Source organism: Pleurodeles waltl, chromosome 7, assembly GCF_031143425.1.
Source record: "Pleurodeles waltl isolate 20211129_DDA chromosome 7, aPleWal1.hap1.20221129, whole genome shotgun sequence".
NCBI lineage: Eukaryota > Metazoa > Chordata > Amphibia > Caudata > Salamandridae > Pleurodeles > Pleurodeles waltl.
This window is the reverse complement of record NC_090446.1, coordinates 960,483,299-960,498,042: the sequence shown is the minus strand read 5'-3', so window position 1 is coordinate 960,498,042 and position 14,744 is coordinate 960,483,299. Positions and strand designations below refer to the sequence as shown.

Below are 14,744 nucleotides of genomic sequence, written 5' to 3'. Positions count from 1 at the left end.
GGGGTCCCTAGGGTGGCGTAAGACATGCTGCAGCCCTTAGAGACCTTCCCTGGCATCAGGGCCCTTGGTACCCGGGGTACTACAAGGGACTTACCTGGGTTCCAGGGTTGTGCCAATTGTGGAGACAAAAGTACAGTTTAGGGAAAGAACACTGGTGCTGGGGCCTGGTTAGCAGGGTCCCAGCACACTTTCAAATCATAACTTAGCATCAGCAAAGGCAAAACGTCAGGGGGTAACCATGCCAAGGAGGCATTTCCTTACAAAAACTTTTCAATTTGTGTTGAAAGATCAAGAGAGATGGAAGTGAGAGGAGATCAAAGGAAGATCGGTTAATTCTCTTGAATCAGCTACAGAAAAGACTCAATTAATAAAGGAGGCAATTCTAAATTCAGGGATGTTTGATAGCGGCTGGCCGCTACAGAGCAAAAGGTGCTGGAATTTGGAGACCAGAAAGGATGGAGTACAACCATGAATTAATACATTGGACTATAGCCAAAGACTTAAGCAGAGCTCTCTTTTTGATGGGCAATCAGTGTAACATGAGAGGGTGCTGGAGGTAAGATCATGTTGGAGGGTACCGATGATTAAGTGTGACACAGCATTGTGTGCCAATTGAAGCCTTCTTAAATGCTTTTCCAGAAATTCTATGTAGCTTGAGTGGCCATACTCTAGGCAGGAATGTTTTAGTGCCACAACAATGGGAATTTGATAATCTGATGTTAAGTAAGACAGAATTCTCTTACGTTTTATATACCAAAAGCAGGTGCTGGCTAGTAAAGAGACCAAAGGCTCAAGGAAGAGATCAGAAGTAATGTAGATGCCCAGGTGGTAGGCAACTTAGAGGACAATGATAGTGGTCGCATGATCTAAGGCCAGCTTGCAGGAGTACTACATGTCTATGGATTACTGGTGATGAGAAACTCAGTTTTAGCTCAGTTGAGCTTTCAAAGATGTACTGCCATCCAGTGTGGCATAACCATTAAGAGAGTTGTAAGATGATTGTGTGTGGAAATGGCTTCCGGCAGGGGGTCAGGAAGTTGGATAACTCCAATATCAACTGAAAATCATCAGCATACTTGTGGATGTGAGCCCCCATATTAGGTAAGAGATGGGTCATGGGTGACATTCATATCTTAAATAGGAGTGGTAAAAGCACTTAAGGATACACAAACTTATAGATTTAGCTGCCAATCTATAAGGAGGAAGAAAAATGGTCTTATAACAGCTAGTAAGAACAAGCATTCGCAATGCAATAGGTCTCGCATTTGCGAGAGTTCGAGCTATTGGCATTGTAAATGGATAAGTGGACTTTTTTTTAACCCCTTCGCTGCCAGGCCTTTCCCCCCTCCTGTGCCAGGCCTTTTTTTGCCTATTTGGAATAGTTCTCGCTTAGGCCCTCATTACTTTATGTCCACATATGCTACCCACGCCAAATTTGCGTCCTTTTTTTCCAACATCCTAGGGATTCTAGGAGGTACCCAGACTTTGTGGGTTCCCCTGAAGGAGACCAAGAAATTAGCCAAAATACAATGAAAATTTCATTTTTTTTTTTAAATGGGAAAAAAGGGCTGACGAAGAAGGCTTGCGGTTTTTTTCCCCTGAAAATGGCATCAACAAAGGGTTTGCGGTGCAAAAATCACCAGCTTCCCAGCTTTCAGGAACAGGCAGACGTGAATCAGAAAACCCAATTTTTCAACATAATTTTGGCATTTTACCCCATTTTTACGATTTTTTTTGCTTTCAGCCTCCTTCCAGTCAGTGACAGAAATGGGTGTGAAACCAAAGCTGGATCCCAGAAACCTAAACATTTCTGAAAAGTAGACAAAATTCTGAATTCAGCAATGGGTAATTTGTGTAGATCCTACAAGGGTTTCCTGCAGAAAATAACAACTGAAATAAAAAAATATTGAAATTGAGGTGAAAAAAAAACCAGCAATTTTTCTCTACGTTTTACTCTGTAAATTTTCCTGAATTGTCTGATTTTTGAAAGCAATATACTGTTACGTCCGCTGGACTCTTCTGGTTGCGGGATATATAGGGCTTGTAGGTTCATCAAGAACCCTAGGTGCCCAGAGCCAATAAATGAGCTGCACCTTGAAGTCGGTTTTCATTCTATACTGGGTATACAGCAATTCATTTGCTGAAATACAAAGAGTCAAAAATAGGTATCAAGAAAATCTTTGTACTTCCAAAATGGGTACAGGATAAGGGGTTGAGGAGCAGTGGTTATTTGCACATCTCTGAATTCTGGGGTGCCCATACTAGCATGTGAATTACAGGGCATTTCCCAAATAGACGTATTTTTTACACACTGTCTTATATTTGGAAGGAAAAAATGTAGAGAAAGACAAGGGGCAATAACACTTGTTTTGCTATTCTATGTTCCCTGAAGTCTCCTGATAAAAATGGTACCTCACTTGTGTGGGTAGACCTAGTGCCCGCGACAGGAAATGCCCTAAAACACGACTTGGACACATCACATTTTTCCACAGAAAACAGAGGTGTTTTTTGCAAAGTGCCTACCTGTGGATTTTGGCCTCTAGCTCAGCCGGCACCTAGGGAAACCTACCAAACCTGTGCATTTTTTAAATCTAGAGACCTAGGGAAATCCAGGACGGGGTGACTTGTGGGGCTCTCACCAGGTTCTGTTACCCAGAATCCTTTGCAAACCTCAAAATGTGGCTAAAGAAACCACTTTTTCCTCAAATTTCGGTGACGGAGAGTTCTGGAATCTGAGAGGAACCACAAATTTCCTTCCACCCAGCGTTCCCCCAAGTCTCCCAATAAAAATGGTACCTCACTTGTGTGGGTAGGCATGGTGCCCGCAACAGGAAATGCTCCAAAACACAACGTGGCCACATCAAATTCTTCTACAGAAAACAGGGGTGTTTTTTGCAAAGTGCCTAGTTGTAAATTTTGGCCTCCAGCTCAGCCAGCACCTAGGGACACCTACCAAACCTGCACATTTTTTAAAACTAGAAACCTAGGGGAATTCAAGATGGGGTGAGTTGTGGTGTTCTCACCAGGTTCTGTTACCCAGAATCCTTTGCAAACATCAACATTTGGCCAAAAAAACACCTTTTCCTCATATTTCGGTGACAGAAAGTTCTGGAATCTGAGAGGATCCACAAATTTCCTTCCACCCAGTGTTCCCCCACGTCTCCTGATAAAAATGGTACCTCACTTGTATGGGTAGACCTAGTGCCCACAACAGGAAATGCCCCAAAACAGGACGTGGACACATCACATTTTTCCACAGAAAAAAGAGGTGTTTTTTGCAAAGTGCCTAGTTGTAGATTTTGGCCTCCAGCTCAGCCAGCATTTAGGGACACCTACCAAACCTGCACATTTCTGAAAACTAGACACCTACGGGAATTCAAGATGGGGTGACTTGTGGGTTCTCACCAGGTTCTGTTACCCAGAATCCTTTGCAAACATCAACATTTGGCCAAAAAAACACTTTTCCCTCACATTTCGGTGACAGAAAGTTCTGGAATCTGAGAGGATCCACAAATTTCCTTCCACCCAGTGTTCCCCCACGTCTCCTGATAAAAATGGTACCTCACTTGTATGGGTAGACCTAGTGCCCACAACAGGAAATGCCCCAAAACAGGACGTGGACACATCACATTTTTCCACAGAAAAAAGAGGTGTTTTTTGCAAAGTGCCTAGTTGTAGATTTTGGCCTCCAGCTCAGCCAGCACCTAGGGACACCTACCAAACCTGCACATTTCTGAAAACTAGACACCTACGGGAATTCAAGATGGGGTGACTTGTGGGGTTCTCACCAGGTTCTGTTACCCAGAATCCTTTGCAAACATCAACATTTGGCCAAAAAAACACTTTTCCCTCACATTTCGGTGACAGAAAGTTCTGGAATCTGAGAGGATCCACAAATTTCCTTCCACCCAGTGTTCCCCCAAGTCTTCCGATAAGAATGGTACCTAACTTGTGTGGGTAGGCCCAGTGCCCGCGAAAGGAAATGCCCCAACACACTATCTGGACACATCAAAATTATCAAAAACAAAACTACCTGTTTTTGCGGGGGGACCTGCATTTTTGGTCCTGGGCTCAGCAGCCATACAGGGAAACCTACCAAACCCAGACATTTCTGAAAACTAGACACCCGAGGGAGTTCAGGGAGGTGTGACTTGCGTGGATACCCCAGTGTTTTCTTACCCAGGATCCTCAGCAAACCTCAAATTTAGCTGAAAAATCACATTTTCCCACATTTCTGTGTGGGATCACTGCACCGGGACAAATTTCCTACTACCCAACGTTCCCCTCAGTCTCCCGGTAAAAATGATACCTCACTTGTGTAGGTGGGCCAAGTGCCTGTGACAGGGAAGAGCCAAAAACATGTCAAAATTGAGGGGGAACCAGAGCGGGTTCAAAGGGCAGTTTGGAAAAAAACATTTTTAGGTTGACAAATGGGGCATAAATTCTATCGGTATAGATGAGACAATGCTGGGTGGTAGGAATTTTGTGGATTCCTGCAGATTCCGGTAGGCTCCATCACAAAAATGTGGGAAAAATGGGTGATTTCCAGCAAAGTAGGACATTTTCAAGGCATTATGGGTAAGAAAATGGTGTGGGGTGCATTTGAAGCACACCACCCTGGACTCACCCAGATGTTTAGTTTTCAGATGTGTCTATGTCTTGTGGATTTTTCTACATGGCAGCGTCCCAAAGTCCAAAAAGTGCAGCCCTCACCATTCCAAATGGGACGATTTTGAGAGTTAGCCAAGCTCTCATGGCCCAAATGTAAAACCAAAACCCCAAATAATCAAATGACCACTTGCTTGCCATGGGATAAGATGTTTTAATGTGAGGGGGAAAGCTGAAAGACTGTTACCCCCTTCAGTTGGGGTGGGGGTATAACCATGCCCATACTGGTTGGTAGCCACCACCCCACTATATATATATTTTTTTAATTCCCTGGCATTTAGTAGACTTCCTGCCACCCGGGGTGTGGATCGGGGGTAATTGCCCCATCTGCCCACCGGTGGGTCGAACAACTTTGGCCCCATTTATTTGCGGTGGGGGTATGGCCATACCTCCACCCTCTTATTTTGAGAAAAAATCTTCCCTGGTCTCTGGTGGGCTTTCTGCCCCCCTTGGGGGCAGATGGGCCTTCCAAAAATAAGCCAATCTGCCCCTATGGGGGGCAGATATGGCCAACAGTAATGTGCCCCCATGGGGAGCGACCCTTGCCCAAGGGGCTGTTCCCCCCAAACAAAACAGACACACCAATCCCTGGTGCCTAGGGGGTTTCTGCCCCCCCGGAGGCAGATCGGTCTAATAGAAATAGGCCGATCTGCCCCCAATGGGAGCAGAAATGACCTAAAATAAATTTGCCCCCCAAGGGGAGCGACCATTGTCTAAGGGGTCGCTCCCGTGGCTTGAAATTGGCGCAAAAAAAAAAAAATCACTGGTGTCTAGTGGATTTTGCCCCCCTTGGAGACAGATTGGCCTAATAAAAATAGGCAGCTCTGCCCCCACGGTGGGCAGAAATGGCCTAAAATTAATTTGCCCCCCAGGGGAACGACCTTGCCTAAGAAGTCGCTCCCCTTGCGTGAACGTTTTGCAAAAAAATAAAATCCCTGTTGTCTAGTGGTTTCTGCCCCCCCGGGGGCAGATTGCCCCAATAAAAATAGGCTGATCTGCCCGGGGGGGGCAGAAATGGCCCAAAGATAATTTCGCCCCCAGGGGAGCGACCCTTGCCTAAGGGGTCGCTTCCCACATATAATAAAACAAAACAAAAAAAAAATCCCTGGTGCCTAGAGGTTTCTGCCCTGCCCCCAAGGGGGGCAAAAATGGCCTAAAACAAATCTGCCCCCCCCAGGAGAGCGACCCCTGCCTAAGGGGTCGTTCCCTTCAAGAGAAACTGACAAAAAAAAAATCCCTGGTGTCTAGTGGTTTCTGCCCCCCTTGGGGGCAGATTAGCCTAAAAGAAACAGGCCAATCTGCCCCCATGGGGTGCAGAAATGGCCTAGAATTAATTTTGCCCCCAGGGGAGCGACCCTTGCCTAAGGAGTCACTCCCCACATATAAGAAAGAAAAAAAAAAAAAAAAAACTGGTATCTAGGGGGGCAGATCGGCCTAATTATATTAGCCCGATCTGCCCCCGGGGGGGCAGAAACAGCCGTAAAATGATTTGCCTCCCTGGGGAGCAGCCCTTGCCCAAGGGGCCCCTCCCCTTATGTGTACATATAAAAAAAACAAAATCCCTGGTGTCTAGTGGTTTCTACCCCCCTTGTAGGCAGATTGGCCTAATAAAAATAGGCCAATCTGCCCCCAAGGGGGGCAGAAATGGCCTAGAAAAAGTTTTGCCCCCAGGGGAGCGACTCTTGCCTAAGGGGTCGCTCCCCACAAATAAAAAACACAAAAAATAAAATCCCTGGTGTCTAGGGGGGTACCTGCCTCTGGGGGGAGGGGGGGGCAGAAACAGGCAAAAAACTAATTGCCCCCCTGGAGAGCGGTCCTTGCCCAAGGGGCCGCTCTCCTTATCAAGTAAATAATTTTTTTTTAAAAATCCCTGGTCTCTAGTGGCATTTCTGCGGCCCGATTGCATTGCGATCGGGCAGCAGAAATGCTCAGAGGCCTTTCCTCTCCTTTCAGGCTTCTCTGCCCCCTCCACGTGATCGGAGGAGAAATGCAGAGCATTTCTCCTCCGATCGGGCGCTGGAAGCTGAGCTTCCTGCTCCGGAGGGAAGGCCGTCATCAGACGCCACAGGAGGGTCACGGGGGGCGGGGGTGGAAGGGGAAGCGATTCCCCTTCCATCCCTGCCCAGGGGATGGGTGTGCCTGGCCATCGGGGGGAGCGCTAGGGGGCCCATAGCAGGACGAGGTGATCTCGTCCAAGGCACCGGGGAACCGGCGCCTTGGACGAGATCACCTCGTCCAAGGCATACAAGCGGTTAAACATAAATTGGTTAACTCTGTCTCATAATTTGGTCCTTTCCTGCCACATAATACCATTGAGCAAGCAGCTCTACAAGATCATGCGTGACAAATGCAAACTTTTAATGAGAAACAGTGAAACAGTATTGTGAAGGATAAAGTATCACAGCTCTTTACAATCATGAACAAAATGTAAGTGCTTAACTATAGTTACAGAAGCTTTGTGCTGACATTTTGTAAGCTGTGCGCGAATGCTATGCTGTCCTCTCTGCAACTGTAACATGAGGTAATTAAGAAACAATGTTAAGTAACTGGTAGTCATGTAAAATGCTCCAATACTGCTCACAGCGCTGTGTAAAACTTTGAAGTGCCATAAACGCGAAGGAAAAAAAATGACAAGCAAAGGATAGGCAAATTGCTCCATTGGGCTGTGTAAAACTTGAAAGCGCCATTCGCACTGGCGCAAAGGAATAACAAAATAAACAATAAGAAGTAACTGGTAGTCATGCAAAGTGCTCCAAAAATGCCCATTGCGCTGTGTAAAACTTGAAAGCACCATGGGTGCCATGAGCACAAATGAGAAACAAAATAAACAATGAGAAATAACTGGCAGTCATGCAAATCGCTCTAATACAGGCCATTACGCTGTGTCAAACTTGCATGTGCTACGGCCGCCATGAGTGCGTAGGAAAAACAAAATAAACAATGAGAATAAACTGGTAGTCGTGCAATACTGCCCACTGCGCTGTATAAAACTTCAAAGCGTGATAGCTGCCATGAGCATGAATGAAAAATAAAAAGAAACAATGTGAAGTAACTTGTAGTCATGCAAAGTGGTCCAATACTGCCCATAGCGCTGTGTAAAACTTGAATGCGCCATAGCCGCCATAAGCGCGACTGAAAAACAAAAGAAACAATAACAAGTAACTGGTAGTTGTGCACATCGCTCCAATATTGCCGATCAAGTTCCCGCTACAATAACAAGTAACTGGTGGTTTAGCAAATCGCTCCAATACTGCTGATCGAGTTCCCGCTACAATTACAAGTAACTCGTGGTTATGCAAATCATTCCAATATTGCAGATCGAGTTCCCGCTACGGGAACTCGATCAGTAGTATTGGAGCGATTTGCATAACCACCAGTTACTTGTTATTGTTTCTTTTTTTTTTTTCAGTCGCGCTCGTGGCGCCTCACTTTTTATAGAGCGGGTCGCGGAAACTCGATTTGCAGTACTGAAGCGATGTGAATAACTACCAGTTACTTGTTATTGTTTCTTTTGTTTTTGAGTTGCGCTCATGGTGCTTTCAATTTTTATACAGTGGTCCAATACTGCCGATCGAGATCCAACTGTATGAAAAAATAAGAGCACCATGACCACTACTAAAAAACAAAAGAAACAATGACAAGTAACTGGTAGTTATGCAAATCGCTCCAATACTGCCTAGCCAGAACCTGATCAGCAGTACTAGAGCGATGTGCATAACTACCAGTTACTGGTCATTGTATCTTTTGTTTTTTAGTTGCACTTGTGGAGCTTTCAATCTTTATACAGCAGGAACTTGATCAGCAGTACTGGAGCAATGAGCATAACTACCAGTTACTTGTTATTGTTTCTTTTGTTTTTGAGCTGTGCCTCATGGAGATTTCAATTTTTACACTGCGGGAACTCGATCGGTAATATTGGAGTGAATTGCATGAGCATGACTAAAAGCACAAAAGAAATAATGACAAGTAACTTGTAGTTATGCAAATCACTCCAATACTGCCCATCGAGTTCTGCGGGAACCCGATGGGAAGCATTGGAGGAATTTGTATAACTACCAGTTACTTGTCATTGTATCTTTTGTTTTTTAGTTGTGCTCGTGGAGCTTTCAATCTTTATACAGCAGGAACTCAATCAGCAATATTGGAGCAATTTGCATAAAACGCTCCAAAACTGTTGATCGAGTTCTCACTGTATAAAAATTGTAAGCGCCATGAAAGAGACTGAAAAAAATAACAATAACAAGTAACTGGTAGTTATGCAAATCGCTCCAATGCTGCCAATCGAGAGAAGGTCAAGCTAAAAGTAACAAAGAAGTCCACGAACCGTCCGTAAAACACTAACAAATTATAGTGATGGGCGTGAGATGAGTGTGGCTAAAGCCCAGAGAATAGATAACAACAGGTGAGAAGGGCTGGCACGCTTAACCTAAAAAACATAATCCACTCAATGGCCAAATCATCCAAAGCAGTGTCTTAGATTCTCTTTAGAAGTAGGGAGTGATCAACAGTATCAAAAGCTGACAAGCGGTCCAGAAGAACCACAGCACCAACTTTTCCGCTGTTGGTCAGTCGATGCAGGGCATCCAATACTGAGATCATGACCAACTCAGTGTTGTTGCCTAGTTTAAAGCCTTACTGGAAGGAGTGAAGAAGACTGTTAGATTACAAAGATAACTGTAACTAAGCAGACACTAGTTTCTCCAAATGTCTGGAGAGACAGGGTCACACGGAGACTGGGTGAAAGTTGCTGGGACTGTCTTGCAAAAGCAAAGGCATCTTGCACAAAGATTTGACCATAGGTGCTTTGCACAGGTCTGGGTATCACTCGATGGCTAAGGGATTGGCTAAACAGTGACCATATCAGAGGCCGGCTAAGGACCAAGTTGCATAATAATGGTGGGGCAGATGTCAGGAGACCCAGATCACCATCATCTAAAGATTTAAAGGGGCTTGGCACTGAAAGATGACAATTTTCAAGTAAAAAGGAACCCCAGAATGGTTAGACCAGGCCAACGAGATACAACAAATGCAACGGCTAGATGCAAAGTGCCAGGTGGAGATGATCTCCCAAATGAATTTTATCTAGAACACCTGATGTTCTATTACATAGTTAACTGCATGTACTACAAGAGAGAAGCATACAGCTGCATTTCGAAAGAGATTTCAAAAGAGTCATGTTGAAACTCAGCAGAAATCATATCAATGTAGCATATACACATTGTTTTTGTAAGTCAATGTAGACTTGAAAGTGTTGAGTCAGAATCAAAGCTGGTATTACTGGGCTATGTAAAAGAATCCCAAAAAAAAGAACAGAAAGTTCGAGGGCACTGCACTGTTACTGGCAAACTGCAGAGTGGGCATGGTGTGAAGTAGGTGAGCAACCCCCAAATCTGATGACTGGCCCAGATTACCTGTAATACTAAGTCAGAAAATGATGGCATGCTGCTATAAGGACTGGCTAGATCCAGGACATTTGGGACCCAGTGTGGAAATATTAAGTCAATGAAATAGCAAAAGAGAACCTTAGTTTCGAAGGAGTTCTGTTGCTAGTTAACAAAGTAGCAGTAACTTTGAATATTCAGTAACTAAGCCCCTGGAGTGATGGAACAACTGTATAAAATACATTAACTATTGAGGAGGGATCCTATGTACATGACCAATTCTTCCAAATAGAAATGTACTTATACATCAAACTCTTTGCTGGAACATAACAGTGTTTCAAAGTGAGGTGTCTATATTGTTTAAATGGAAGACAGTCATAAATAGTTAAAAGACGAACGTATTGAATAAGGGATTTGAGTAAAGTATTAACTGTGTGACTGCAGAAGAATGGTATAGGACTGTACAGGGGAGTCGGATGGGTTTCATGAATAGATGCAACACTGTCATGAAGCTCAGAAGGTTACAGCAATTCCTATGTGAAACTCGATCAAACCCAGAATGGTCTTTGGTAGCATCAGTAAATACTATTCTATTCTATGTGCACTTTGACCCTCTAGTTAGAAGATAGAAATGGGTTTCATATGCTGAAATTATGTTCAGCATTAACATCGGGAAAAAAGTCTCAGAAGAGTAGGAACCTAACAGGGGTTCTGTTTGTCCCAAACACTGATTATGATCTGGCTTGACAGAGCAGCTGTCACCAGACAATTACGTCAGCATCACTAGAAAGGGACTTTGGCACTACCCACATATTGGGAGCCAAGAGTACATGCTTCTATTGGGCAGAAGTTGTGTGCTTCTACAAGAAATGTCTTGCCCTTCACAGAGCTGTGAGCATTTTGTTTATTTATCCAGCTGCCAGAGGAAGAACTTTCAGGGGCACACTCATGATACTGCAATGCTATTAAAGTGTCTTAACTAACTAGATAATTTGTGGTCTATTTCTCCGTCAACTGCATAGATGGGAGAAGGGCAGTCATACACTTACATGGATTTTAGGTCTTGCTTGACAGTGCATTAATAAACCTGACCTATTGGCATTGCCAATGATTTTTTTTTGTGTCAACATGTCTTGCATGGCTCTTGCGTAATAAGATATCAAGGGAAACTGTACATATGGTTTCATTTTCTACAAATGATCTCCTGGTATTTTATACTGTGTAGGCTGTGCCCTAAATGCTGGAGGAAGCAGGGAGGAATGAATTACATTTTGGGATGAAAAGGTACTGACGGAAAACTGAATTGTTCCCATTAAAGGTAGCAGTGGTGATGGAGCATAGCCAGCAGCCAGAGCTGCAATTACCTTGAAAGTAAAAAACCTTTATGCACCTATGGATTCAAATCTACCACACAGCATCAGATACATTCAGAAATATGGTGCGAGTAGTGGAAGGTCTAAAAATCACATTTCCATGAGTTTTGGATAAGGCTATTTATCCCAGTGACAGGAAGTCCTGAACAAAATGGTGATGCTGCAAAACCCTTTAAATAATGCAAGCCTCTCTGGAATACATATTTCAACTGACAATTTTCACAAGCCTAAACAATCGTTGCCGTACAGTTTATAAACATGTTCCGAATGTTTCCTAAGAGCAGAGTGAGACTCAGTTGCAAAACGTTGAGAAGAATTATACTGCACCCCAACAGCAATTCGCACCTACAAGATTTGATGAGAATAAAGCACCTGGTTAAAAGGGAATGGCTTGCCTGTTCTGATCCTGGACTCGTGGCCCTCTTTACTTTTTTGGCAGATGAGATATTTTGTCACCAATGTGACAGATATCCCATGCACTGTGATACAAGTGCAGTAGGCTATTACGCACTTGTAATACGAAAAATAAGGACATCTGTCACAGTTGTGACAATTACTACCATCCGCCAAACTCTAAATAAGGTGCAAAGTGGCTTCTTTGTATGAGTTATCTCATGGTCCCACACAAGGAAAGTATGGAAGGATTAACTAAGAAAGTAATCGAAACAGTGCAATTTTACATAGCAGGCACCAGTGGGGCACAAGCGACTATTGAACAACTTTTATAAGAAACAGAAATATAAAGTAAAGTCCACCAACAAATGGGTGACATACATTAATAATAGCTTGTGGTATAAGGAGGTGCCTCTTTTTTGCTACAAGCTGATAATTTTATGCAACTACTGCAACTATGTTGTAGGTTACTGATGTAAGATGGACAGCTGTTGGTAATAAAAGCTGGGCCTAAATTGGAGGATTATTTGTAGGAGAAACAATAAGATACAAAATGAAGCAGTAGAGCATATTTCCATTTAAAGGAATTATCACGAATAGCTTGACCTAGGCTTCTGCAGTTTAACATACATAGAATAAATCTGGATATTCCGGAAGTATGTACTGATCTAGACTCCCTAAAGTATATTTCTTCTGTAAAGTCTGGAGCTGGGCAGCTATGCACGGATATTAGAAGGGCCAAATAGCAAAATTATACATCATCAAGTGGTATAAATGAATTAAACAATCTAAAATTCTACCTTCTAGGCTATGAAGGAGGAAATGGGATAAAATGATGGTTAGATTAATATTAACTTTGTATCTCCTTCTAGCTTAGAACAGAACAGAATCTTGAAGCAACAGAAGGTGAGAGGGAAATTATGTTTAAATCCCTGATTGAGAGATATGTCAGTGGGGTACAAGACAAGTCTTAAGCAATGCGCCTCAGTCTTGGCATCACTGGGGAGGAAGTTAGGGTTGATATACTAGCTTCTGCAGGAGACGATAGACTGATGATGAGGAGTCCTTTGTTTGATGGGCTGATCATGACCCGAACAGCTAACAAATAATGAATTTATTGGGTGCTGTATAGACTCAATGCAGATCTGTAACCAAGCATACTACTCAATGATTTGTGAAGTGGAGAAAATGAGGTAACCAGCACGTCTACAGCATACATGATGTAATATATTATAATTCTAAATAATAACAAATTTACAGGAAAAAGCCCAACTGCCAGTCTTATTAACAAGACCCAAGACTATGTCAAGCACAGAGACTGCACAGGGCACACAGCAACTCTACTCAATGTTCACAGTGGGCATTCACAGTCGATTGATATTTAATATATGACAATAGCACATAGATCAGTATGATAGTCAGCTCCACAATACAGGATGGTCAAGTCATTCTCTTCTTATAGCATTTCTTATTTACTTGTCAATATCATCAGTAATCCTACATTTATTTTTATGACTTTTTAAGCACTTTAACTCTCAGATATTGTAGCATTTATGAAGTATTTCAGATATTGCATTTATGAAGCAAAGCATGAAATCAGAAATTTGATTAGGGCATCTTATTTAGGTACTCTGGTACTCTCAATTCAACATTTCATGACTTTCACGCATATGAATACACACACACACACACACACACACACACACACACACACACACACACACACACACACACACACACACACACACACACACACACACACACACACACACACACACACACACACACACACACACACACACGGACTGAAAGACAGATGCATCAATTAAGTTCACTTGTCAGAGATGACATACCAGACAATGGGGCAGAATCATAGCGTACCACTTCATAAAGGGTTGGTATTGCAGTGCTGGAGCCTGCACCCTCAGTGCTGAAAGAAAAAGCAAAAAATATCTTAGAATCCAACATTGTGTAAAAGCCTTTGATGGGATAGATGTGCAACACATAAAAACAAAGGGATCAAATTCATAGATAATAAAACACATACACTCAAAGCAATCAGACCAGACATAAATATACACATTGTGAAAGTGCAAAACACACATCAATTAAAGGCACAAAAACACTTGCAAATAAGTAGAAGGAAAACACATAGATGCACACATGTTAAGGCTCCTCTTAAAGTTGAGGAGCCACAAAATCCACAAGAGACTGTAGCTAACAGTACATAGTTCTGTATGTGAGACAATGTATCCATAGTCCATACTTAGACAAATTCAAATGCCATCTTCTATAACAGTTCTATTGTACATCCACATTGTACAGTCTCAACCTGCGCTCACATCCTCTCTTAAGACCCTCACCTGATGATTCTCTTATTCCCGTCATGGTGAGTCTGTAATTTTGCAGGGAGCTTCCCAAAGGCAGACTTCCCCACTATGGCAGGCTTCGACCGAAATGTTTAGTTCCTCAACTGCCACATGACCACCTGGGTTTTTAAGAAATATTTAGGGTGAATATGTTCATATTAACTTTCACCCCAAGACTAATGCCTCCACCGAGCGTCTCAACAAACTTTTGATATCCATTCTATGCATAATAGTGGGGGGAGGGGTGAAGCTGTGGGAGAGATATTGCTCCAATTTACTGTTGCCCCTGAAATGTAATGTGCTCAGTCCTTTTCAGATTCTCAGTTGAGACTTTTGCCAGCAAGCCTGTTCCATCACCACTGCACTGTTAATTGTGTCCTGGAATTCAGACATATGCCTTTGCGAGAGAATAACTTCTGTGAAAACTAAGCAAATGTGCAATGTTTGACAGAAATATGAATGCCGTCTCCCACGAAATTGGGTCGTATGTCCTTTGGTTGGTCTCAGACTAAAAGGCAGACTACAAATGCTTCAGCAAGGTACACTACATATTGTAAGTT

The 14,744-nt window shown here is 43.1% G+C and overlaps 1 protein-coding gene across 1 annotated transcript in view; it reads right to left on the bottom strand.

The window, feature by feature from the left end:
• Window positions 1-14,744, bottom strand: part of ENGASE (endo-beta-N-acetylglucosaminidase) — a 234,143-nt gene that overhangs the window by 180,544 nt on the left and 38,855 nt on the right. Inside the window, exon 2 of the mRNA XM_069199685.1 lies at window positions 13,669-13,745. Within this exon, the coding sequence (XP_069055786.1) occupies window positions 13,669-13,745 (77 nt within the window). The remainder of the gene's footprint in view (window positions 1-13,668; window positions 13,746-14,744) is intronic.